This window comes from Pezoporus flaviventris, unplaced genomic scaffold (genome assembly GCF_033815535.1).
Source record: "Pezoporus flaviventris isolate CSIRO_AGI_PZ_B2104156 unplaced genomic scaffold, CSIRO_AGI_Pfla_v1 ptg000002l, whole genome shotgun sequence".
In the NCBI taxonomy this organism is placed as follows: Eukaryota; Metazoa; Chordata; class Aves; order Psittaciformes; family Psittacidae; genus Pezoporus; species Pezoporus flaviventris.
In genome coordinates this window covers 32082116-32107904 of record NW_026892550.1, presented here as the reverse complement: position 1 = coordinate 32107904, position 25789 = coordinate 32082116, and the positions used below count along the sequence as shown (strand labels likewise).

Sequence of the window (25789 nt, the reverse complement as noted above, 5' to 3'; positions counted from 1 at the left end):
GGAAACAAGACAGTCTCTAGAGATGTGCTATCTGCTATGATCATAATACATGTATTAAAGCTCATAGTTTTGTGTACAAGTTGCATCTTTTATAAATTGCATATTTTCTGTAAATGGCAATCTTTAATCTCTTCTATGAACACAATTGTTTGGTCTCTTTTAGAATGCTTTAAGAAATTCATGCTGTTAAAAATGTCAGATTTAGATGAGATTTTAGTAAGCCTCTCCATACACAAGCACTTTAGAATAAAAAGGTCAAGTGCATGTGTCCAAACTTGCTTTGAGCAATATTATTTGATGTTACATTTATGATTGAGATCGCAGAAGCACATGGGTTTTATATAGGTATAATTACCCCACTGCAGTGATTAATTATAGATGAAAGTAGGTGTCCCCTGAAGTAGACTGGAATCTTTAAAATATGAGACCCTTCATTTTCACATTGATGCTATTTCAGACAACGTCATTCACAAAACCATAAAAAAAAAATAAAATAAAATACTGTCTCTTAGGAATCATCACCTGTAACAGCATTTGTAGTTTTTTAATCCAGGAAAACAAATGTGCTACAACTGTGGACATTTGCATTTGCAAACTTAGTTTCTCTCAATGATAAAACCAATCAAACAAAAACAGAGTGGTTTTGCCAACATTTGATGAATTAAAATCACACAAAAGCATCTTTTAATAACTCCATGCAGGGAGTAATATAGGAAAGGGTTAGGTATCGTAAATTAATATCAGCCATTTGGAAAATGAGCTAGCTCCCAAAACCTCTAAGTAAAGAAACAGGTGTGTTTCCTGTGGTTTTAATTGAAAAATACTTCTAAGTTACCATTGCTATGGTACAGGAAGAGTAGTATATTTATTTCATAGAATCACAGAATGGTTTGGGTTGGATGGGACCTTAAATATTATCTAGTTTCAACTCCCCTGCTATGTGCAGGGACACATTCCACTAGAGTAGGTTGCCCCAGCAACTTCTTTTCTGTCTCTCTCCTGTTTGTGATCTCAAGTAGAGGTAATGATATCGAGGTATCCACATGTTTGAATAGGAGAGTTACTATGCTTCTTGTTATTTCAATTCAGCTGGAGCAAAAAGCAGAGGATAATTTTAAAACGCATCCTTATTACTAATCCAGTCTTTTCACACAGAAAAAGGAGTAGTTGATTTTCCCCATCAATTTTATAACTGACTGTTACTTTAAACGAAGACTGCCTGTTCTTCACATCATCTGTAAGATTCTGTAGTTCAGTGTCTTGGCCAATTTTATTTTAAAGGGGAAAAACGATCAATATGAATCTGTAATCCTAACATGTTTCCCAAGGCTTACATAACTCTTAAGAAATATAAAGTGGTTTACAAACTGGCTTGCAAGCAACAAATCACTGGCCTTACAAACAATTAAGAGTAAGGTTGTCTTTATGTCATAGGTTTCTTCCATAAATCATACATGCTAAATTATTTTTTCTGCTTGCTTTTTATTCATAATATTTTTCATGAATCTACAGTATATCTTTCCTCACAGGAACAGTTTCTTAAAAGCCACATCTCACTTTAGTGAAGCTGCTGGAGGAACGTGGTGTCTTAGTTCAATGCACATAAAATGCATTAATGACTATAAAATAAGGGATGCTCCCTCTAGTACCCAGTTCCTCCTGTGTGTCTCTGGCCCAGGCACACAGCTGTTTTGGCAGACACAATTGCTGGTGATGTAGTGAGGAACTCTGTCCCTGTGAGGAACTGAGCTAAAATAGAGGGTGACAGAGAGGTTTCAGTAGGTGGATGACTGCAGTCGCTAAGCTAACTTAAACATTGGGGTTTTGAACCAGTGATTTGCACGGGATTGTTTGCTCATGCAGCTAGCAGGTGGCTTACAAGTTTGTATTGGAGGTGTTGAGGTAAGGTAGAGTTGTGTAAAAAAGCCTCTTTGATGGTGATCTCAGCATGTCCATACTGTTTTAAAATGTGGATTTAAGTGGAAATTCTGTGGTTTTGCAAATTGAGCTACGTGTAGTGGTTGGTTTATGCATCTACATAATTGCACAGTTCAGGTAGGTGAGTGGTAATTATCTTGGATAGATCTAAATCACCATGAAGAAGTTTTGTAAAGAGGTTTTAAGTTATTTTGTTTTGGCCTCAATCACATACCTTTGATCTACAAGTGGACTGCTGTAATCATGGTATCATGAAGCCCACAAACAGCAAAGAATTAGAAAACCTATATATTGACTTGCACATTCAATCAACTTGTATATGATCTCAGCAGGAAATTCAAAACAAAAGCTAATTTATGGAAAAATATGTAGTTCTAATCACAGTTTAGCTCTGCAGGGTTCCAAATAACACACTGCAATCTCTACATGCAGTTGCTTTCATCTTACATTCCAGATTTGGTGACATTCCAAAAGTTCTTATCAAACCTTATTATCATCTTTTATTAAGGCTTATTACATTTCTCCTTATTGCATGTTTGCTGTAATACTCTGTCATTCTTAATATGGAATTAAAAAGCTTTGATCTTTTCTAGCCGGTCATGAGATGGAAGTATGCAACACCAGTAGTTCACTACATACTAAAAAATCCCGGCTCGGTGTGTCCTTTGAACATCACCTTAATTGGCCTCTGTTTCTTTCTCCTTTGGTCCTTAAGTCTTTTAATCAGACATCACTTCTTTATGCCATCAACATGCAAATAGATTAAGCATGTTCATATAGTGCCACTTCACTATTGTTAAATCCCTCAAGAGATTTGTAGGGTTTTGTTGCATTTGGATTTGTTGGGTTGTTTTGTAATAAATAAGGCTTTTGAACTATAAAAATGGTTGGACCTGTTCATTGATGGTTTTGCCTAAGAAAGATGATTCCAATCAATTTTGAGACTTTACATGGACATTTCTTAACACTTCTTTTTTATGAAGGCTGCAATCTAAAGGATGTCGCCCTGAGCAAGACTTCAATTGGAGTTGTGGAACAAAAATATAACAGATAAACACAAATGTGAGCCTCAGCTGTTTTCCAGAAAGTGAGTTTAAGGAAAGAAAGAGAAGGAGTTAAAGACGGAGAAGGAAGAAAGTAAATAAATGCCTGAAGGAATACAGCGAAGTAATTATCCTGCAGTCTCAACCTAGTCTTGAAAAGTGTAAATCAGGGTACTTTTTTTTCTCCCCTTTATTAGATAGGAACCCAAAATTTATGGAATGTTTTTCATGCCTTTGCATGAACTAAAAGAGACAAAATAACCCTCATCTCAGAGGAGTCAACATGCATTTCCCCATCATTTCTATACCTGTAGTGATTTTTCACCATCTTGTTAACTGTGAACAACATTATCTGAAAAAAAAAATAAAAGCCCAAAAGAACCAACCAGACAGCAAAAAAAAAAAAACAAGGCAAAAAAAAAAAAACAAACCGAAAAAAGCTCTGTTCAGGAGAAAGCCCAGCATAATACTGAAAGACTCTTTAGGTAACACTGAAGACTGTTACATAATGGAGAACATTGGATGATCATCAGAATAAATATCTTATTTAAATAAGAGGCTATTGAATCTTTGTTTCTGTTTTAAGAAATGTGGATTCTCCCTTAAGCTTTGACTGAGCCTCACATAATGCTGTTGACAGAATTAGACCATTGTTATATAAAAGTCCCAGGCTTACAACTAAAATGAATCATCTAGCCATACAAGTTTTCAGAGATCTAAATGTTCCATTTTGAGGTGAATGTAGTAGAAATACTTACTCTAAGACTACCATGCATCTTAACAATTCATATGCAGCAATACTTTAAAATGGCATATAATAATCTTTGATTAGTGGCAAAGAAAGTAAGTTTATCCATAGAAGATAGCTGATACATCTTTGTTGCTGTATTTTTTTCTAGCAATTTTTTGTGATGTGTTTTTCAAATTCTTTGTTAAGAAAATATTCCAAGGGAAAATGAGGAGTAGAGTATAAAGGTTGGATTTTTTTTTTTTTTTTTTTCAGGTGAAACAGTAAAATCAATGGACCCATTTAATAGTTCAGTATAAAAGGAAAGAGACTACACTTTTTCAGTTACTATATTGATCTTGATAGATATTGCTAAGTTTTTCATGTAATGCTATACTGATATGGTTTGCATTCAAAATATAGGTTCAGAAACTTTTGTGTGATGCTTTTGGTGCCTAACCCTTTGAGGGTGCTCAAAAGCATGCACTTTTAAGTTATTTTGAATTTAGAGATAACGGGCTTTTTGTTGATTTGAGAAAAACAGTAATAAATAAAGAACTTGTCTGACTTTTAATTCGCTTTATTTGAAATTTTAATTAACTGTTTTTAATTCACTATTTGATCTGCAGCAACAACCAACTCATACTATTATCTTAGAAAAAAGCAAGTGAATGCAAATCACTGACAGTTGATTTGCACATCTTCTGGTCCACTCCAGGTCCTTCAGAATAAAATAGGTTTAGATTCTAATTATAGCTGCAAGAAAAATATATGGGAGATAATTTCAAAAACCACTTCAGTGTTCAAATATTTCATTTGAAAATGTATTGCCAACAGGGAGATGAACTAGAAGATAATCCTTCAACAAGATTGAGCAATAATTGCAATTTGCTTAGTTTAAATTATAATCTTTTTGCATTGCTTTAAATATAAATGATATTCACTTTTCCTTATGTGCAAGTGTGCAGATATATTATTCTATTAATTCTGGGGAAGTAATTTTGTAAATCATGGTTTGAAAACACCAGGACCCAGAAATGCATAGCAGTCCTGGAAAATCCGTTCAGTATCTTAGCAAGAAGCTCCTCTTAAAACACAGCTTCATGAATAATACGACTTGATTACCATACCTTGTAAAACACATGGGAGAAAGGGAAGAGGGTCATCAACATAATTCAGTTCCTCTTGACAACTTTTGCCATAGTGTAGAGCTCTTTATAGAACATACACCATACGCCTTCTCCAGAGGTCTTGGGGAGATGCTTGCTACTTAAACATAGCTGCTGTTTTTTAATTTCTGCTGTCAAGTGTTAATTTTCATCTGTTGTTATACTAGAAAGAGCTGGAGGAACATTAGAAGTCCATTTCCCAATTCAGGCAACTCTGTTTCTATTTATTTCTGCTTAAAGGAATCCTCCTGTCTGTAAGTTATTTTTCCCCTGAAATGTGTTCTGTTGTTTTTAGAACTTTCACTGCAAAAACAAGTTTACTGAATTCAGAATGGAAGGTGATGAATTACTGGCACTTCTGACCAGTACTTCAGAGACTTGAGACTCAGACTTCAGTTACTTCTCCAGTTACTGTAGGGCTGCTTCTCTGAATAAAGCCTGTGCTTATATGCATATGGTTTTGCTTGTTTATCTTATCACCTGCATCTTTAATGCTTTCACTTGCATAGCTCAAATTTTGTTTAATATGCCCTTTTTTTCATATTTTCATGAGCCTATTTGTCACTTACAGTACTTTAAAAAAAAAGATGTGTTTGATCCTGGTGAATTACGATAAAGAAGCCCTTGAATTTTGACCAGCACAGAAAATAAGTTTCTCTGGTTTTTACTGCATATTGTTGCTCTTCCTACAAAGAAAGAAAAGTATTCTTTCTTTCTGATAGCAATCATAAACCCTAACATTGTATGTATATTCACATCTGTGTCCAAATGTTGTTTTCTGTTCAGAGCTACATCCTAGATGCTGTAGGATGCTAACATCAAATTTCTTTATCAACTACCTGTCCCTGTCCTCTTACCATTCAAGTGTTTTGAGGAGATGGAAAAAAAAATCCAGACAAGACCAGTTTTTGCTAAATGGAGAAACAGCTACCTAAATTGCTTTTCTGTTACAGTTCTTTTTTGTGCCTCTCATAACTTTGGCAGAAGAGAGCTTTGAGCTAGTGAGCAAGGCAGCAAAGAGAAAACACTCCTCAGTCGAGTGCAGCAGGTAGTTGTCAGCTCTGCTAGTTCTGCCACATAGTTACATAAATTACCCTGTCTTACCACCTACTAATAGAGGTACTGATTTCTTTCTGCATTGCTGAAGAAAGTCCTGAGGAGGGTTTTGAAGTGATAATACAGTATGTTTGCTCATGAACAAGTTCCTTGTAAAGAGAATGCGTAAAGCACAGCAGTACTAGCCTGAGAAAGGAGCATGCAAGACAAATGGGCTGGCAACTTTAAAAGAATGAAAGGGCCTGTTAGCAACAACTTCTTGAAGTATGTTACTGTAAAATTCTTTGCACAGTGTAATCTAGTCATAATACTTTTTAAAGTGTTTTGCTGTGAAATGTATTCTTATTTGCTGTTTTAACTATTGGGTGGAGATGAAGGCCTCGTACACTTGATTACAGACCAAAATAACTAGACCTCAATTACACAGCAAAAGGTAAGATCAGCCAGGCTTGACAAAACAGTTTAAGGTGGTTCAGAAAACCTTCAGTGAACTATATGGTAACAGATGGTAAGATTACCTGATATCCTGTAACAAATGATAGCATTTTTGTGTTAACATCAATGCTATTGTAGGTATAAGTGCACTCTAATCTGAGCTCTGAATCTTACCTTTTGGATCTCTCAGTCCATTTAGCATGTTCTGATTTGCAGAAATACGGGAGGGAGGAGATGTTGGAGAAAGCTCAACTGTTGGTTTGCTTACTGCTCATATACTTGAGATTTGTTCTGGAGAATTCAGCCATATCAACAGGCACCACCTTGACATTGATGCTGTGTTCATGCCAAGAGCAGCACAGATCCTAGAAGTCTTTCTCCTCTCTGATTCTGTTAGAGGGAACAGAGTCCTCACCATTTAAACTACCACCATGCTGTAAACAGCTGGCCATAATGCTGGTAATTTGACCAACAGCAGACCAAATACCGCCTTAAACAATTCTGTCAGTCCCAAGGTAAAATGCTGTCGTAACTCTAGCGAGTGAAGATCTGTTGGTGGCTAGAGATTACTTTGCAGAGTAGAGCTGGAGACTGAAACAGAAGAATAGGCAGAGGATATCATCATCTGTTTCATAAAAAATCATCCTGTTCATAATGGGAAGAGTCATCCCAGTCCTGATAGGAGTAAAAGGAGAGTTTTGTTAGGGTTTAGTGGGCACATTTGTGTTGTGATAACCCGTCTTTTCTTACATCCCCTGAGGCTTCATCCATGCTTGCAGCTGTGGGTTATTTGGATTGAGTTGTCCCCAGCCACATTCATCCCAACCTGCATGTCTTTTGGTTAGAGGCATCTGGCATTCTCAGACAAGTCCTTGCTGCCATCAGAGATATATATGCCAGTATTGAAAGTTGTTCCAGTGTTAGTAGCCTCATAGATTTGGCAGAGTTGGAACTAGTTACTCTAGGAGGAAGGTTCCCTTGTGTTCATTGTCATTTTCTAACACCAAAATTAATGCCAAATGGAATAAAGGAGACCTAACAGGCAATATTTAATCCAAAAAACAAGAAACTGCTTTACATTAGATTTGGGACTAAAATAACATCTGAGAATAGAGAAGTATATTTTGCTTAATATGTTTTTGCTTTCATTTTGCTTTGTATATCAAATTATTTATAGAAAGAAGTAACCTACCATTTCTCTGAACATAGTAGAAACAGAGAAGGGGATTAAACTTTTACATCCCCTTCCCAAAAGTGGAAGAAAGTCTTCATCCTTTTCTAGACCTGAGGAAATCAAACAAATATATACACCACTGCAGTCTACCTGCATCATTCCCCCTCTGGAAATTCAGAACTAGTTCATAACATTTAACTTCAAGGGCTCAGACCCTCCACTGAGGTGTGCCCTCAGTCTGCAGTTACAAGTACAAGGGGCTGCTTATCAGACTTGCGGGGGCATCAAGAGCAGGTGCCTTGCTGTCCTTGTAACACTGATAAGGGCTTAAAGTTTGCTTTATGGCTGCCTGAGAAGAGACAGATCTTAACCAACAAAGTAGTGCCTGAATTTGTCTTAATCAATCAATTTACATATGTTCTTAAAATTCCCCATTGCTAAAGAAATTGTGCCTTGTATTTTGATCCTGTATCAACAAGCCAAATTCTTTCATGTTCTCACATGTTTGTAGTAAAAGGAGAATTCTCTAAATTCCATAGTGCTGTCTCAGGGAGATTACATAGTTGAATTATTTAGTGTATTAGTACATACTGTAAGTTTTGGGTCACTGGACTTGTCAAGCAGCATTTTTGGTCTACTTCAAAAATATTCTCATATTCACAGTCTATGAAACAGTTGCATGTATCCATCAGTTCATTTTTGTTAGACACTGTTTATTGAACTTGGTGCTAGTTCAGTCAAAGTTGAGAGAGCATTAGTATTTTTGAGGGGTGCAACTGTTACTATCTTTAACGGTGAACTACCATGAGACTCACATCAGTACATGCAAAGAAAAGGTACTTGTCACTTACCTTGTAGTAACTATGGTTCTTTTAGATGTAATCAGTATAGATCCCACGGTCCTTGCCTTTGGAGTCTTCAAATTCCAGCTGTTTTGAGTTATGAGGGAATGTCTAGAAGGTCGTGTTGGAACTTCCCCTTCTGATCTCCCAGTGGAGCATGAGGAGGCACAGGGCATGTATACAGCACCTGCAGACAGTGCTGTTAACGATGATCCAAGCTCTTATTTTTGGAAGGGATGCACTGCTGGAGTTACAAAATGAATGCCACTTTCTTTTCTTCTCCTGAAGAGTGATAAGAACCTAGCAAAGTTAGGAGAGGTGAAGACTGAAGACAAGAAATGTAGTGGGTTTGAATCATGTTATTTAGCTATTTGCAGCCTTTCACTGCTGCCAGTGAGTTGTACTAGTATAACAAATAATAAGAGTTTGACCCTAGGGATTTTTGTGAAATATATTAAAACAGATACAGTGATCAGGTGATTAATATATAAATAAGAATTTCAGCTGAGTTAGGCCAAAATAATAGTGGCTAATTCGAGGGATGTGCCAGAAATTGTGGTGGTCAGATTTATGGTTTAACAAGGGATGAAAGGAGGAAAAAGAAATAAGGTTTTAGGGTCAAGGAACATTCTACATTATTATGCTTTGAAAGGCAATTTAAGGTCTGAGAAAGAAAAGTAATAGTAGAGTCAGAGACTTGGAACAAAGAGAATATGTCATCTGTAGTGAGGATTTCAGTCTTTGAAGCATTCAGTAATATGTCTTTGGTAGCACTGTTTTTTTGTTGTGTTGGTAAGGGGGAGGGTTTAAGGCAAAGACCTGGCAGAAAGTCTTAGTTCTGCAGTGTTTGCTGGCTGCCTGACTAAAGTTCTGCTGATGCCTGTTTGTGTTAGGTAAGGGTTGGTCAATACAGAGAGACTGAAATATCAGAGATGAAACCAAAAGGGATGAAGAATTGTTTGTCATTTAGATAGAAGGGATAAATAAATTCGTAACATTTACTATAGCAGTGATCTGTTTCAGAGACAAAAAGACCAGAAGTGATGAGATACAGTGAACTGTTTTCCTTATATTTTGCTCTGATAGTTAAAGTACATTACTACAGATTTTTTTCCAGTATATTTTTATTCCCCAGTAGCACCTAAAGACTGTTTTAGCTTTGTTGATAACTATTGTCGTGGAATGAGCAAACCCATGTTATACCAAATGCAAATTAAAGTAATTACAATAAAATGAGTTTTGCTGGTATCATAGAGCCATCAGAAGAGAAGGAAATGCACCACAGATAGCAAGAAATTGCACTTATTGCATGTATTACAGTGTAGTATTAAGGTAATTTTTTCCATATTTTTTCTCTCACAGTTTAGACAGGGGCTTTATTCATTAATCCCCAGTGATACCAAGGTTCCTTAAGTAGTTCCCCCTAACACCATAGAAGGTTGACTCTGTCTTTCATAATTAGCTTAGCTAAACTTTTTCACATGGTATCACCTTTCTAATAAATGTGGTTGTGGGGAATTAAGTAGTTCGGAAACCTAGTGTATGCATTATCATTATCAGAGCACAGTGCTCCAGTGTCTGCAGCTCTGTTAATGGTCTTGGCCTTGTTCTGCAGATTAACATGGGGAATGGGCACGTAACTGGAGGTTGTACAGGGGTGTTAGTGACAGCATGATAAGGAGTGTTCATGTCTTAGGTTAGCCCTTCAAAACCCACAGAACCCTTCTTCCTCTCCTCTTGCATTGTTTCTTTTCCCTTTCTGCCTAACCAAAATGGATCTGTCTGCTAGTGAAATCATTTATTTTAGTAGGTCATTTAGGAGCTCACTTAAATGATTTGTCTCTTCAGAAGGATCAGAAATGAAAAAAGAGAAAAGGATGTAATTACTGCTTATCTTTTTGAACATTGATTTGGGATCGGTAACAGACTTGAAATGAGACTGGTGAGCTTTCTGTCAACTGCATTCACCAAAAGCACTGTATCATTAAAGGACAGCAGTAGTAATTGCTTAGTGCCATTGCTAAGTTGAACTATTAGTCTGTGAATGCTTGTTCCTGTAATTTAATTTTTTAATGTATGTGTTGCTATTCCACTGTGAAGAGTGGAAAGCCATTATTTGTACAATTTGTCATTGTGGTTAAGAGCATCAAATAACCTGTATCCTTTACCACCAGCAATGCATCTGTTTGGCCTCAACTGGCAGTTGCAGCAAACTGAAAATGATACATTTGAGAACGGAAAAGTGAATTCTGATACTGTGCCAACCCATCCTGTAACAGTACCTGCTGGAGAAAATGGTAAGTGAAACAGACACCAATTTTCTCTCCTTCTTTATATCTTACATCGCCAGACTTTTAGCACTTCTTCTCCAAAACTCTGTTTATTTAATGGTAGTACAGAGCATTTGTAAGTAATAGTAATTTTAAATAGATATGTAGATATTTTCACAGGAGCACACTGTTCCTCCTACCTATCATGTTAAAGGAGCGATGGATGCTGGGTAATAGTGTTGATCATACTAGAAAAGCTGTCAACCAAAATTCTTCATGGGAATTTGCATGTAGAAAACCTCTCTTCACATCCAGAGAAGCAGAACCTCCGCTTACTTTAAAATCTTTGATAATGTAATGATTGTTGAGGGGGAAGGATGGTACTGAGGCTGGCTTGGACTATCCTGCCTGAGGGGCTGTTGTCTCATGCTGCAGAAATTGCCACAACAAATCGAGGGGGCCAAAAGTGATAGAGCACAGTAGTTCATAAGGGGAGCCTGCCACCAGATTTCAAACTTTGGGAGTCCCAACAAGCTCTGTATAGTTTTCAGACCAAAGCCTTGTCTGTGATAAGGGAGTACATAATCTCTTTTTCTGGAGAGTTGGCACATGAGAAGGCATTTCAAGAAGTTTTCACGTATTTTCGAAGCTTCTCTCTTAGATGTGTTTAAAAGGCTAATCATGATCATGGTCATTCCTGCTCATCCACACAGGCATGATTTGGTGCTGCATAAGGTGGCATAAGAATGTGTGTTTTCTATGGCTATGATGAATTTTGTAGGCCATTTCAGTTTAGGTTGTCCAAAGTAATTTGTAAGCCATGATTATGATCAAGGAGCTCTCTGTGCCATGATGACCTTGCTATGAAATGGCTTGGGTTTTTCTCTACAGATGAGCTTTTCTTTCTTTTTTAATTTCTCTCTGAAATTTAATAGGTCATGTATATGTTCATTTGCTTTCTCAGAGTCTACCAGATAATATTGAATCTGAATCATCTACCCAACATACACAGTTAAAAAAAAAAAAAAAAAAAAAGGAAAAAAAACCCTGAACTTTATTAATTTTGTGTAAAAGCTTTTAAAATACAAAACACACAAAAGGGATTATTTTTTATCGACCTTTTTCCATGTTGCCCTTTAGGATTCTCAAAACATTTAAGAGCCTGTGCACTTTTGGCTAAAAGAGGCTTTAAAATCAATAGGTTTTGAATGGAAAACTTGATTTAAATGGTTGATGAATGCAATGTTTGCTTCATTACACAAAAATCCATTTTCCCTTTCACAAGATAGAGCTGACCTCCTTACCACCAAGGAGGAAGAAGCCTCTGCCAGCAGCTGACATCTTGAAATTTTTTCAAGTTATCACAGCTCCAAGTTGTAGAAAAGACACAGCTCAGTTCATGCTTTTGTCATGTTTGTATGTGTAGGAGACTCCTCCACTAGACTTTTTCTTTTTTTTTCTTCCATTTCCTTTACCCTATTGCCTTTTTGTTTTGGACTTAGATATTCATTATCTCTTTCTGTGTTCTTACTTCAATAAATAGCAAAAAGTTACTGTATGGTTAATGAATATTGATGCTGCAGTGAGAGCTCATCATGCCACTATCTTCTGCCCTCAGTAGTCGATATACTTTTTTATCTAAAATATATACACGTCTTTGTAAGTATTTTATACATAAAAATTGTTCTTTTTCCCTTGATATTTTATTTTTATTTTTACAAATTAAAAACTGTTATACTTTGCCTCAAAATAAAAGGAAACAAGTACATCAAATCCCATTTTTCCTTACTTGTGTTCCCAAGTACTGTACAGGAGAGCAGGGTTAATTCCATCCACTGTTGAAACACTGTCCACTGCAGAATATGGTAAATGGTCATTTCTTAGCATACATCAATACTAAATGTCAGACAGATGAGAGAATATACATTTTAAATCACAAAAGAAAGGTTAAGCAGAAGGGAAAGTGTGATGGCTAGATACGAAATGTAGGAAGGGGAGACCTGTGCTATCATCATAGTTATTGAAAACTGAAAGGAAGTATTGGTAGAGCCTTGATTTGAAGATTTCAACAGCTGAACAAGTTTCAGTATTGCCCATCTTTAGCTCTTGGTAATATCCTGATACTCTGATATAGATGGAAGAAATTCCCCGCATTGTATGGGCCAGGAATTTTCCTTGACTCTTATCTAAACCAGATAATCCTGGGCCTACTTTGGTCAGAAAATCATAGCCCACTGTATTCTGGATCCCAGGTATAAATTTGCCATTCAGAAGTACAGTGTGACGGATTAGCAAAAATGGAACCTGAAAATGCATACTTATGACCTCTGGAGAAGATTCAGCCGTGGTTTACGTAGAAATAGATAGTTATAATTGAATTAGTAAAAGCATGTTAAATCACCCTGAAATGCAAATCATTTAGTAAGTGAAGTTTGAATCTTTGAACAAGACTTTGTCAAAGGTTTTTTGTTTGCTTCTTTTGTGGATGTTTTTTTCTTCTCCTAGTGCTTCTCTATATGAACAGTACACTGCTGGTGACATGTTACCTCAGCATCTAGAAAGGCATGATTTGGTGGTGCATAAGGTGGATAAGAATATGTGTTTTCTATGTCTATGATGAATTTTATAGGACATTTCAGTTTAGGTTTTCCAACGTAATTTGTAAGCCATGCTTAATCAAATACAGGCATTTACTTGAGGTGCATCAGTACTCTATAGTTTTAAGAACTAGGCAATAGAAAAGAAAGTTTAAAAACCAGCTTGTTTAACTATTGTGTTGGTCACATCTGACATGTTGCTGGCTTTATTTTATGTCATATAAAGTCTATGTGCGTCTCAAATTATTTGTTGTCATATAAATTCTATGTGCAGTTCAGAAACACAATAATGTATGCCTAATTGCATATTTTAAAAAATGGGAAAAGGAGTGAATGGGAGGAAAGGAGTGAAAGGGAGGAAAAAAGTGAATGAGAAGAGAGGCATTTCTTTTGACTTACTTAGATGCTCTTTTTGAGATTATACTCATTAAAATGTATGTGCTTTAACATACATGTATGGAGCTTTTGGTTTTGTTTACAGTATCTCATGTTAATTAAAGGTATAACAGCTTCTTAATGAGATGTTCTGTTAGGGTTTTTTTGTCTAAAAAGGTATGTTTTTAATGAGGATTTTAATTTAATTTCTTACAGTTGTTGCACAAGTGTGTATAGCAGGTATCTCATAGAAAAAGATCCAGATACAAGGTTATTTAGTGGAACAGGAGAACATGCCACTGACTGTAAATAGAGCCTTGCAACCTAATATTCTAATTAGTACTGCCCTTGAAGAATGGAAAATTATATGTGTGACACTAAGCAGCAATTATTGTTGAGTATTTTTGTGTTTTGGTTGTGCATTCATTTTTATACGCAGTTATTTACAGTGTGTCTTGTGTTTTAATGTATAGAATGTTTGGAAATAAGGAGAGAAAGTTTGTCTTCATGTCATTTTAGGGATATTGTGAATTGGTTTTCCTGTATAATAATTAAGTATTGTTTCTTGCTTTAAATATTTGTTTAGCTCAGGAGTATGTCCACATTAACCTCAGACAGTTGAAATAAAACTTGCAAATATTAAAGATAACAAATCATTTACCTATTAATTACCCATAATGCATTGGATTATTGATATCAGAAATGAATTATATAATGATTGTATATATTAGATGGTACATGATGCAGAAAGTTAACCTTATTTTGTAAATTAAATGATAATATATATATCGCAATATAAGAGCAAATCATGATATAAATATTATTTACCTGTAAATATATAAGTGTATATGTACTGCTGCCTCTTTGTGAAGTCTGTAAAAAAAGAAATTTTGGGGGTAGGGAAGAAGTATTGTGAAATAGAGTATATTCAGGAAGGTGGGTATTTGTCATGGTTTAGGCCCAGACGTTAACTCAGAACCACGCAGCCATTCCCTCATATTCTCCTTTCTCCTCCCCCTCTGGGCAGGATGGGGAGATTCAAAAGAGTGTAAACCCCATGGGTTGAGACAAGAACAGTTTAATAACTAAAGTATAATCAAAACTAATTATAATAATGACATGGAAAATAACAAGGGGAGAGAATATAAAACTAAAAGGGGAAAGGAAAAAAAACTATTAACACAAGTTATGCACAACGCAATTGTTCTCCATCCACCGACTGATACCCAGCCTGACCTGAGCAGTGATCCGGGCCTTCCAGATAACTCCTCCCAGTTTATACACTGGGCATGATGTGCTGTGATATGGAATACCCCTTTGGCTAGTTCAGGTCAGATGTCCTGTCTCTGCTTCCTCCCGGCTTCTTGTGCCCCTCCTCACTGGCAGAGCATGAGAGATTGAAAAATCTTTGATGAGGGTAAGTGCTACTTAGCAGCAACTGAAACGTTGGTGTGTTATCAGCGCTGTTCTCAGACTAAAGCCAAAACACAGCACTGCACCAGCTACTAGGAAGGAGGAAAAAATGACTGTTACAGCTGAATCCAGGACAATATTCTAAAATTCAGCGTGTTATTTGGACTGTTGCGTCATTATGGAATTGTGTCAATGAGTGTGACATCTCATATTTTTATTTAAAGCTGTGTATAAGAATTGTTACTGTTTTGAAAGTGAAAAGGAAATGATGGCAGTACTAAGATTTTTCTTACACCATTTTGATACATCTGGGAACAAACAATAATTTAAACCTATTCTTGGGAGGGCAAACAACTAGTGACAATTTGAGAGAGGTGGTGTGGTGTTAAAGGAGCCTGTGGCTACAGGGTAGAACTACCTCTTTTTCGGTGAAGAATGTGGGAGTCCATAGGATCATCATGTGCTATGGACAAGTGTTGAAGCCCAGTAACAGGCATTTCTGGCAAGTTGTTCAAAGTGTTTGATAAGGTCCACCTTTATCATGGATAAAGGTGCTTAATATGTCTAGTTCATCTTTTCAGTTGTAAGAGGTAGTTATTTTTAATTTCAAATGTAGAAATAGGGGAAGCTGCAGATCAATACTGCAAACAAGTGTTTATTGTTTAGAGATTATCAGTCATCAGTGTGTGAATTTTTACAACACAACATGCTTAAATTTGAAGGAACTGGTAAGATACAGTGCTCAAGTGAACTAAAATAGTAAATACAGATCCATCTTCTAGAATACAATATAAATATTGTGAAAGGTTAAGTCCAAAGTTAGAAAAGCAGCAGACTCATCCTGGAAAGTGTAAAAAAATGGTTTCTCCAAAATCAGGTATTTCATGGTCTCTTCTCAGTAGAACACTGATCACTATGATGATCCTGTAAGTGAGACATTTTCAGTAACTGCAAAACTGCTGTGGCACAGCTCTGATGATGGTACAAGCTCCTGCTCAAGGCCTTTCTGTACCTGTTTAATTCAGCAGCAGTCTCTGTTCATCATGGATGCACAAAAGGTGGCTAAGATCAATCTGTGACCTCACCTGACATTTCAAATTTTAATCTCGCTTTTTACGGTCTTAATGTTTGCAAAAAGGTTGTGTCAGTTTGTTCCATCAAATGATGAATAATGTAAAATTTGAACATAAGAGACAGGGCAGCAACAGAGAGTTGTCAGTTCTTCAGAACACTTGTACGCAAACAAGTCAGCATGATTTCAACATGCTTATCACATTCAGATGGGTTTAGCTCAACCTTTGTAATACAGGAGCTGCTGAAAGTATAAAGTGGTGAAGACACAGTAGACTGTAAGATTGTAACTACAGTTCCGCTTTTCTTTATATTGCTTCACTCAAGGCTCACCTTGATGTGCCAGCTGCTTAAATGTGACATTACTTGCTCAATGTTGACATGTGTTGATAAGTGAGTTCTTATACACATCTTTGCGTCTTAGTCTAGAATTGTTACTGCTGATTCCATCAGATCAAAGTAGGCTTTAACCCTGGACCAGTTTCCAAGACTGCCTGTGTCCAGCCATACGAAATGGATTTAGTGCCTGAACATCAGGCCTCAAATTCATCTAAACCATCCCAGATTTTAAAGCTGGGTGGTGATGGTTTGTGCAAACCACTTCTTAGCAGTTCTGCTTCCTACAAATCTGACAGGTAGAAGGCACTATCACAACTGAACTGCAGTTTGTTTGCTGATGAGCTTTGAGAAAGTTTCATAAACATTGGCAGATTTAGCAATGTGCCTGTGTGGTACAACAAGGGGCAACATGGAGATCTGAGTTAGAACAGGCCTGTGCTGTCTATAACATCTAGCCCCATGCTTTGTGGGATCATCAGCTTGGGCTGGAAGAGTTTTACCCCTTCCGTTTATTTGATGGTGCTTCACTGAGATTACACAAAACCTTGCAGATTTGGATGATACTGTTCTCTATTCTAGCTGTAGTATTGAGCAGATAGAGTCTCTGTTGCCTGTACCTCCCTACTTGAACAAAAAATTTGTTGGGGGTATCTAAAGTTCATAACTTCATTTTCTTTTTTAATACCACTACCAGTTGTCCGTTTTTTCAGTGTTAGTGTTTGACATCATGTGTCTTTTGTATGTTAGCATCTTTGCTGCTTCTGGGCATTTCCAAGCCATCATAACTGGCTTCCTAAGTCTAACTGATAGTTGCACAAGTGCTTCATAGAGAAAAATTGTTAATGCCCTTCAGTGCTATGTTCTTATTCCCAGTAATTGGCCTGCAGGATAAATACGTATTCATTATTATATAAGAAACAGTGAAAGAACCAGACTCTGACATGCTATTATACATTTTATTCAGGAGGCAGTGTGGATAAGGAGGTGGTAACAAGCTAAAGGCTGAGGGTGAGAAGTCCAGGGGATGTAGGCATTATGGAGAGCATCCGCCTCTGGAAAGGATAGAGGAACACAAAAACAAAAAAATTGCCTACAGAGCTGTAGGAATTGTTAGTATTGTATAAATGCTCGAATATGTAACATAGAAAAGACTGTATGTTAGTTCTCATGACTGCTTATGTTTATGTATCTATTATTCTTAAAATTGTATGCTGCATTTCCCTTTAGGTTTTTTTTTGGTGTGAGACTTTATGCTCAAAAACGCCTGTTAAAATACCTGGGGGGAAAAGTGAATAGTTTAATGTAGATCCTAAAACAGTTTCCGTAATGCTACTGCTTAGGGAAGTTACAGTGTTTTTACTTGTTCGGTATTTGTGATAACTTTGTGTTTTTATTTCCAAATCAGTGAATTCCCTGAGATCTTATATTCAGAAAGGTTGTCAGGTAACATTTAATCTGAGGTGATACTAAATATTTGGCACTTTGTATAAAGGATGGTTGAAAGCAAGAAAGGAGCACTAATTTTTTCTCTCTTCTTATTCTAACCCTCAGGAAAATTAGGGGGATTTGCACAGGAAAACAACACTATAGATTCTGGAGAACTTGATATAGGCCGAAGGGCGATACAAGAAGTTCCCCCTGGGATTTTTTGGAGATCACAACTCTTCATTGATCAGCCACAATTTCTAAAATTCAATATATCACTTCAGAAAGATGCATTGATTGGAGTATATGGCCGAAAAGGCTTACCACCTTCACACACTCAGGTGAGAACTGCTTTCATTAAATGTAGGACACATTGTTGAAAACTCTGAACTCATATCTTTTGTATCTTTTTTATTTCTCCGGATTACATCCTTTTCCATGTTGCTGGATTTTATTTTTACTTTTTATGCTTTGCTGATCTCATGCAATGTCCAAAACATGTATATTACTGTAAGTGTTGGGATCTGAAATGGGGAGGTATTTACTTATGCTGAATGCTTTGATGATGATGATGCTTTAGATATGTAGCTGTTTTATGCAGGATTTGTAAGTACTTTTTCCTTCTGTGCTACATAGATGTATCTTTAAAAACCTAAGTAAACAAATACAGCGTCTTACAGCCGCACATGTGGCTGAGCACGCCTGGCAAAGAGCACATTGACCAAATTTCCAAGCAAGAAGACAACAGCTTTTTAAGGAAGTTTCAGTTTGTTCTCCAAGCAAATGCTACAGTATTTACAGCTTAGTGTCTCACTAAATAAATACGTGACAGAAAAAAAATTGTAGTCTACAAAGATACAATGAACTTTGGTTGTAAAAGCGTCAGTCTTCACTAGACAGGTAGTGTCTTGAAACTTTGTTCTTAAGTATCCCTAGGATTTATTCTGGTCCACCCCTCAGAAGGTTTCTAGTGACATATGGTCACGTCTTTGCCTAGTAACAAAGAAACACTTTTTATCCATAATTACAGAAAAGTTAAAGTGTGAAAGAGCAAATAGTCTTCCGGATTGGCAGGAAAAAGTGAGAATTGCTGTCTGAGATGGTATTTTAGAAGCAATTTATCCAGATTTTATTTTTAAGATTTAAGTCCCTCCAAGTTTATTTTCTTTCAGCTAGATATTTGTCCAGCTGCTGGCTCTGAACCACTTTTCCGCTTGAAAAAGGAGTTGCCCTCATGCTCTTCTATCCCAGTTTGAGAATTATGCATCTTACTTTTTTCAAGTGCATGGATTAGCCCTGAACATAAGTATAGCCACCTAGTAGTATAATTGTAATGAAGCTTGACTGATTATGCCTTATACGTAGTTGCAGCAGCAAATCCATAACTGTAAAATTCAAATTTTTTTTTCAATCCCACATATTTTTAAATTTGATTTGCATGATATTGTACTGGTTTTATTTATTCTGTTTTTTCAGGCATAACTTTTTAAAGACCTAGAACATAAAAGTATTGCTAATTATAGCACCTATTTAAGAGTCACAAACCACAGAGGAAGAATTAGGGTCATCAAAGGAGTTTCATGCAGCTAAAATCATACTGTTACTTTAGCTTTATTTTTTAGTTTTGCTCCCATTAAACTACAAACAATTTATTGCATGTAGAAAATAAACTTACGTTTATTTTAAAATTTAATCCTCAAAAAAATGATTAAATGGATTTTCTTCAGATCTTCACATATGAACAGCCACCCTCAGGCTGACAACAAGCACGAGAAATTCTAGCTCAAAGAAAATTGATTCAGAAAGTTATCAACAACTGGAAATAGGGCTTTGGAATACAAATGCCATCTCAATGATAACAATAATAACAGGAGCTAGAGGAATACATGTGTGGCAAGAATGAACAAAACTGAAAAAGCTGGTCTGGACTGTGAATTTGTATGAGAAGTTATGTGAGTAGATAAATCCATGAAAAATGATCCATACTTGATTCCCTATCCTGGCAAAAGACTGAAATAGGAGTGCCCTTTATCCAAAAAGTTGGGAAATGGGGGTAGCTAAATCTGTTTCCCATCCTGTTTTATACAGACTCCTTTGCCTTTAGATTCCTACTGCCCAAGTGCTTATGCATGCTTAAGTATGATACAACAGAAGGAATCATATGTGCATCCTGCTACTGTATCTTCTGTAGTTCCTATGACATTTTGGATGTATTGTTCCGAGGATATAGGTTAAGCTCTCTTGTCTTATATTTGCCTGGTATGTAATCAGAGAATTTTTTACAAACCATTTGACTGACACTTGATACCTTCAAAAATTAGGCATGCTTACTTATCAGTGCCCTACTGATCTTCTAGGGCTCCTGAAGATTCCCAAGGGTGGAGGGTTATCAGGATGTTTATACAGCCTTGAACCCAGTGATGTCAGGTTTAGGTGCCTGAGATAAAGTATGTATGATCTTCTAAAAACACCGTTTCCATGCGGGGCTGGGTGTTATTTTGTGACTGTGCTACTGTGCGTGGAGTGGGGGGAAATGGAGTAATATATTTCTCAACAGTTTAGGCTGTTCTGCAACAAAGTCCTAATCACAGGACTATGATGAAGACATAACTTGTACTGGTAAAATACGTATTTTACCAAAGTAGCCTATATGGACAAAGTAAGGTATTTAGGCAAAAGGACGTCTAATGAAATAGAACATTGAGTGGTTTGCAAGCATAAATCAGTTTATTGTTTTCTTATTTCCCCTAGCCCTTAAGGCTTGTACTAGCAAAAGCTCCTAACTGCAAGCCAAGCATAGCTGGCAAGGACAGACTAACAGCTGGTTCTGGGTTTCCTTACATTCTTCTATCAACAAGCCAGCTTACTTGTGTAGCTCTAAATGTCATAGGAGCATATTAGAAAAATACATGAATGTCCACACTGGGTCTGATCAAAGAACCATGTAGCCCAGTATTCCGACTATGATGGTGGCCTTTAGCAGGTATGCAGAGATTGGTATAGCTGCATGACAGATTTGTAGTTGTTCTTCCTACAATACACTCCTGGCCTCCAGTATTTTAAGGCTGAAGGACTTCCTGAGTCAAAGGTGCCGTCTTTGTATTTTACAACCTTTGAAAGATTCCTTTTCCTGAGAATTTGCATAGTCACCTTTGAAACTATGGAAGCTCTTAGCATCTGTAACATTTGCAGCAAGGAGTTTCGCAGCTTAACTACACTTCTCACACAACTCCTCATTGTGTTTTGAGGCAGCCTCCTTATAGTTTTACTTTGGTACCCTGGTGGTAGTGTTTTGGAAGAGGCATGGGACAGTTTCTCACTGATTTCTTCTCCATGCCACCCTTGATTTATAGATCTCTAGTGCCCTCAATGAGGTTTCTTTCCAGTCTGTTTCGTCGTTCTTTGTATGAAAGCTGCTTCAGTCCTTTGATCATCCTTGTGCTTTTCTGAATGTTCTCCAGTTTTACTGCACCGTTTTTGCGACAGGGAGACCAGAACAGCACAGAACATAGCAGGTGTTTAACTGTGATGGTTTTGTACAGTGCCTTTATAACGTCTGCTTAAAAAAAAATAAATGTGGAACTGGTACTTCCATAGCACTCTCTACCATAGCTCCAAGATCTCATCCCAAAGTGATAAAAGTTGGTTCAGAGCCCATCCCTGTATTGGATGGTAGCCAACATAAGAGGGTTGTTTCATGAGGACTTTGAAAAGTAGGATCTCACTTGTATATATCACTTCATGTCTGTGTCTCCTGAATGCTATCTGCCCTTTTCTCCTAGTCATAGAGTGACAAGTGTTAATAACAAAACTTATGCAAATGAGCAACTGCTGCCTGTTTCTTAAACATCAGTATTTGAATTTTCAGATCTTATGTTAAATAATAGAGAACTGATTACTACCTGCACCCTGCAAGCATTTGTAAACTTCTCTTGCCAGCTGTCCCCCTCCAGTATCTTTACTAGTATTCCTATGATACAGAGACGATCATCGTGTTTAGCATCCTCCTTACACCTTCACTGTTTCTATGAATGCCTGCCCTCTCTGCATCTCACCTTTGGCTATAATGCAAAACTTGCATATTACATTTACCACCTTGTCTTCCACTTCTTTCCCAGACCTTTGTCTGTTTATCCACCTCTTTTTTCTACGCAGTTGAAACCACACAGTGAGTAAAAGAGAATGGGAATCCATCTTTATATAGCTCTACAACCTCTGATACCAGTTATCCTACCACTGCAAGAGACATAATCAAGTGGCAGCAATGAGCTTGAGACACTCCTTTAGTTTACACCCTCATTTTAGGAGAGGATCAACTGTATCTAAACCATTCTTATCTGTTGCATTTTATTATAAAAGAGTAACAGACTGCAGCAAATTTGACTCTTACTGTGTCCCATAATCCAAAATAATAGGGAAACAGCATGTAAGAAATGGTTTGATGTATCGTAATCAGGACAGAATTTTTGGTTGTGTTTCTGTATTTTCTTTAGATACCAAAATCAGTCTCAAGCACAGCCACTATGTGTGTGTCACAGACTGATCTGAGATGCACAGTTCTCTCTTTCTGGGGAATCATAAATAAATCAACCAGAAATAATTGACGGTGGCTGTCCATTCGAAACTCAATCAATGCAAGGCTGAAAGTCTTTGTGACACTTTCTAAAAATGTCAGTTCCATTGCAGCCAGAGAATCAATATGTTTATTTAAAGAGACTTTAAGAATATAAAAAAAAGGACTTTGATTTACAGCAAAAACTGAATGGAATGGTAGGGCAAATCAGCACATTTAGGCTCTATATAAAGGTAATTAATTTATCCTCATAGGAGGAAAATGAAATTGGTATGTTTTTTGCTTATGAAGAAAATTGCTTTTCCAGTCTGTTTCTGTTATCATTTCCTAACTATAAAATAAAAAACAAAACAAACCAGCCTTTAAAAGGGTTAAGATCAATTACTGCTTTATTGCTTAGGGCCAGAATGAACAGTAAATTCCCATCTGCATGGCTTTTAAAATGTAGTCTAAAATGGTGTTCTGATTACAGCATATGTCCTTATTACATTACAAATACAAAATCATTCATTGTACCATCTTTGTCAGTCATTAGTTGTCAATCAATGTATCAAAAATACAGTTTGAATCAGAAATTGTCCTCCTACAAAAATGTCCTTCCTAATGTCCGTAAATGACTTGTTAATACTCAGAACTCCCTGAGCTTTTTGTTTTTGAAAATATTAGTGAAAAACACAACCAGAAAGAAGTGTTATTGAGTCAGGCAGTAGGAAAAAAAGAAAACGCAAACAACTGAGATTGGTTTTCTCTCTCATACAAAATAAATATTTAATTCTCTGACAAATGAGAATGTTGAATGGGTTTGAATAATTGGTGCTCTCCCAAAATGGTTGCATTTGTTTTCATGTGGTGCAGCATGCACAAAGTGACAGCACACTGAGGTACTGGTTTCTGCACATCCTAATCGCATTATGTTCTATTCTGTGGGTTCAGACATAGCTGGAAAAGTGTGTCAGGTGGTAGAGGCATATTAACTATACATTTCCTTCACATCCTGACTAGTAGGAAGATAATTCTGATTACTGGGAAGGAACATTCTTACATTACCAGTGAATTTGGACCTGCAATTTCAAGAAGAGGACATAAGTGAGCAGCCTCGCACTCGCAGGCCCTTGTCTTCATGGGGGGCATCAACCACCCCAGTATCTGTTGGAGGGGCGGTATCGCCCAGCACAAGCAATCCAGGAGGTTCCTTGGTTGTGTGGATGACAACTTCCTCTTGCAAGTAATAGAGGAATCAACAAGGAGAGGTGCCATGCTTGACCTCGTGCTCACCAACAGGGAAGGACTGGTTGGGAATGCACTCCAGGGCAGCCTTAACTGCAGTAATCATGAGATGGTGGAGTTTGAGATCCTCAGAACTATGAGAAAAGTGCAGTGAGGTCACTGTCCTGGACTTAGAGAAAGCAGACTTTGGCCTCTTCAGGAACCTGCTTAGTAATGTTCCATGGGATATAGCCCTAGAGGGCAGGGGGTCCCAAGGCTGTTCGTTGATATTCAAGGATCACCTGCTACAAGCTCAGGAGTGTTGCGTCCCAACTAGAAGGAAACGGGGCAGGAAGCCAAGAGACCTCCTTGGATGGATAAGGAGCTGCTGAGAAAACTCAGAAGGAAAAAGGAAGCTTATAGAAAGTGGAAGTCAGGACAGGCAGCCTGGAAAGAATACAGGGACATTGTCTGGAAAGCTAGAGATCAGGTCAAGAAGGCTAAGGCCCAGTTAAAATTGAGTTGTACTTGTGCAAAGTATTCGGCACTGTTCTGCATAACGTCATTGTCTCTAGACTGGAGAGACATCAATTTGATGGATGGACCAGCTAGTGGATAAAGCATTGGCTGGATGGCCACACACAGAGTTGCAGTCAAGAGCTCAATGGAGACCAATAACAAGTTGTGTCACTCAGGGGTCGTTGTTGAGACCGGTCTTGTTCAACATCTTCGTCGCTGACATGGACAGTGGGATTGAGTGCGCCCTCAGCAAGTTTGCTGATGACACCAAGCTGTGTGGTTCGGTTGATACGCTGGAGGGAAGGAATGCCATCCAGAGGGACCTTGACACACTTGTGAGGTGGGCTGATGCCAACCTCATGAAGTTTAACCATGACAAGTGCAAGGTCCTACACCTGGGTCAGAACAATCCCAGGCACAGCTACAGGTTGGGCAGAGAAGAGATTCAGAGCAGCCCTGCGGAGAAGGACTTGGGGGTGTTGGTTGATGAGAAAATGAACATGAGCCGGCTTCAGTGTGTGCTCGCAGCCCAGGAAGCCAACCGTATCCTGGACTGCATCAAAAGGAACATGGCCAGCAGGCTAAAGGAGGTGATCCTGCCCCTCTACTCTGCTCTTGTGAGACCTCACTTGGAATATTGTGTGCAGTTCTGGTGTCCTCAACATAAAAAGGACATGGAACTGTTGGAACAAGTCCAGAGGAGGGCCACGAGGATGATCAGAGGGAGCACCTCCCATACAAAGACAGGCTAAGGGAGTTGGGACTGTTCAGCCTGGAGAAGAGAAGGCTGCGTGGAGACCTCATAGCAGCCTTCTAGTATCTGACGGAGGCCTCCAAGGATCCCAGAGAGGGACTCTTCATTAGGGACTGTAGCAATAGGACAAAGGCTAACAGGTTTAAACTTAAACAGAGGAAGTTCAGGTTAGATATAAGAAAGAAGTTCTTTACTGTGAAGGTGGTGAGGCACTGAAACAGGCTGCCCAAAGAAGTGGTAAATACTACATCCCTGACAGTGGTCAAGGCCAGATTGGGTAGAGCCTTCGGCCACGTGGTCTAGAGTGAGGCATTTCTGCCCATGTCAGAGGGGTTGGAACTAGATGATCTTAAGGTCCTTTCCAATTGTAACCATTCTATGATTCTGTAAGTCCTTAAACCCTTGTTCCAGGACAAAGGCTATCATGTTTTCTTCGGTCCCAGGGGCAGTTTCTGAAGGTCATTCCATTTGAGAGACATCTCTAGTGGTTGACTAGATTGAAGGTTTGTGTCTTACTGTCACTTCTTACAATAAACATGCGTCAGAGTAAAACTGTGAACGGACTCAGCATGGAAAGCAGGCACTTTATACCACAAGAAAGAATGCTCTTTAATTTTACTACCTGTTTAATTTTGCTGTGTACATACTGATCTTTACATGATAAACGTTCAGAAGACAACTTTCAATCCATGAGGACAGATTCCCAGATAGTGTAATCAGTGCAGGGCCCAGAGCAGATTTAGTCCTCCAGGTGCTATTAGCCCTAGTAAAGATTAACCAGCAAAAAACCTTGTGTTGTGAGCTTGTTTCTTGTATCAGCCAAGATGCTGTTACATTTTTCCAAGCCCCACTGATGGTTGTTA

General features: G+C 37.7%; 1 protein-coding gene across 7 annotated transcripts in view; it reads left to right on the top strand.

The window, feature by feature from the left end:
• Positions 1-25789, top strand: part of TENM3 (teneurin transmembrane protein 3) — a 1360315-nt gene that overhangs the window by 1250292 nt on the left and 84234 nt on the right. For all 7 annotated transcript variants that reach the window (XM_061474586.1, XM_061474595.1, XM_061474622.1 and 4 more), the window contains 2 exons: positions 10559-10681; positions 18001-18215. In XM_061474586.1, the coding sequence (XP_061330570.1) occupies positions 10559-10681; positions 18001-18215 (338 nt within the window). The remainder of the gene's footprint in view (positions 1-10558; positions 10682-18000; positions 18216-25789) is intronic.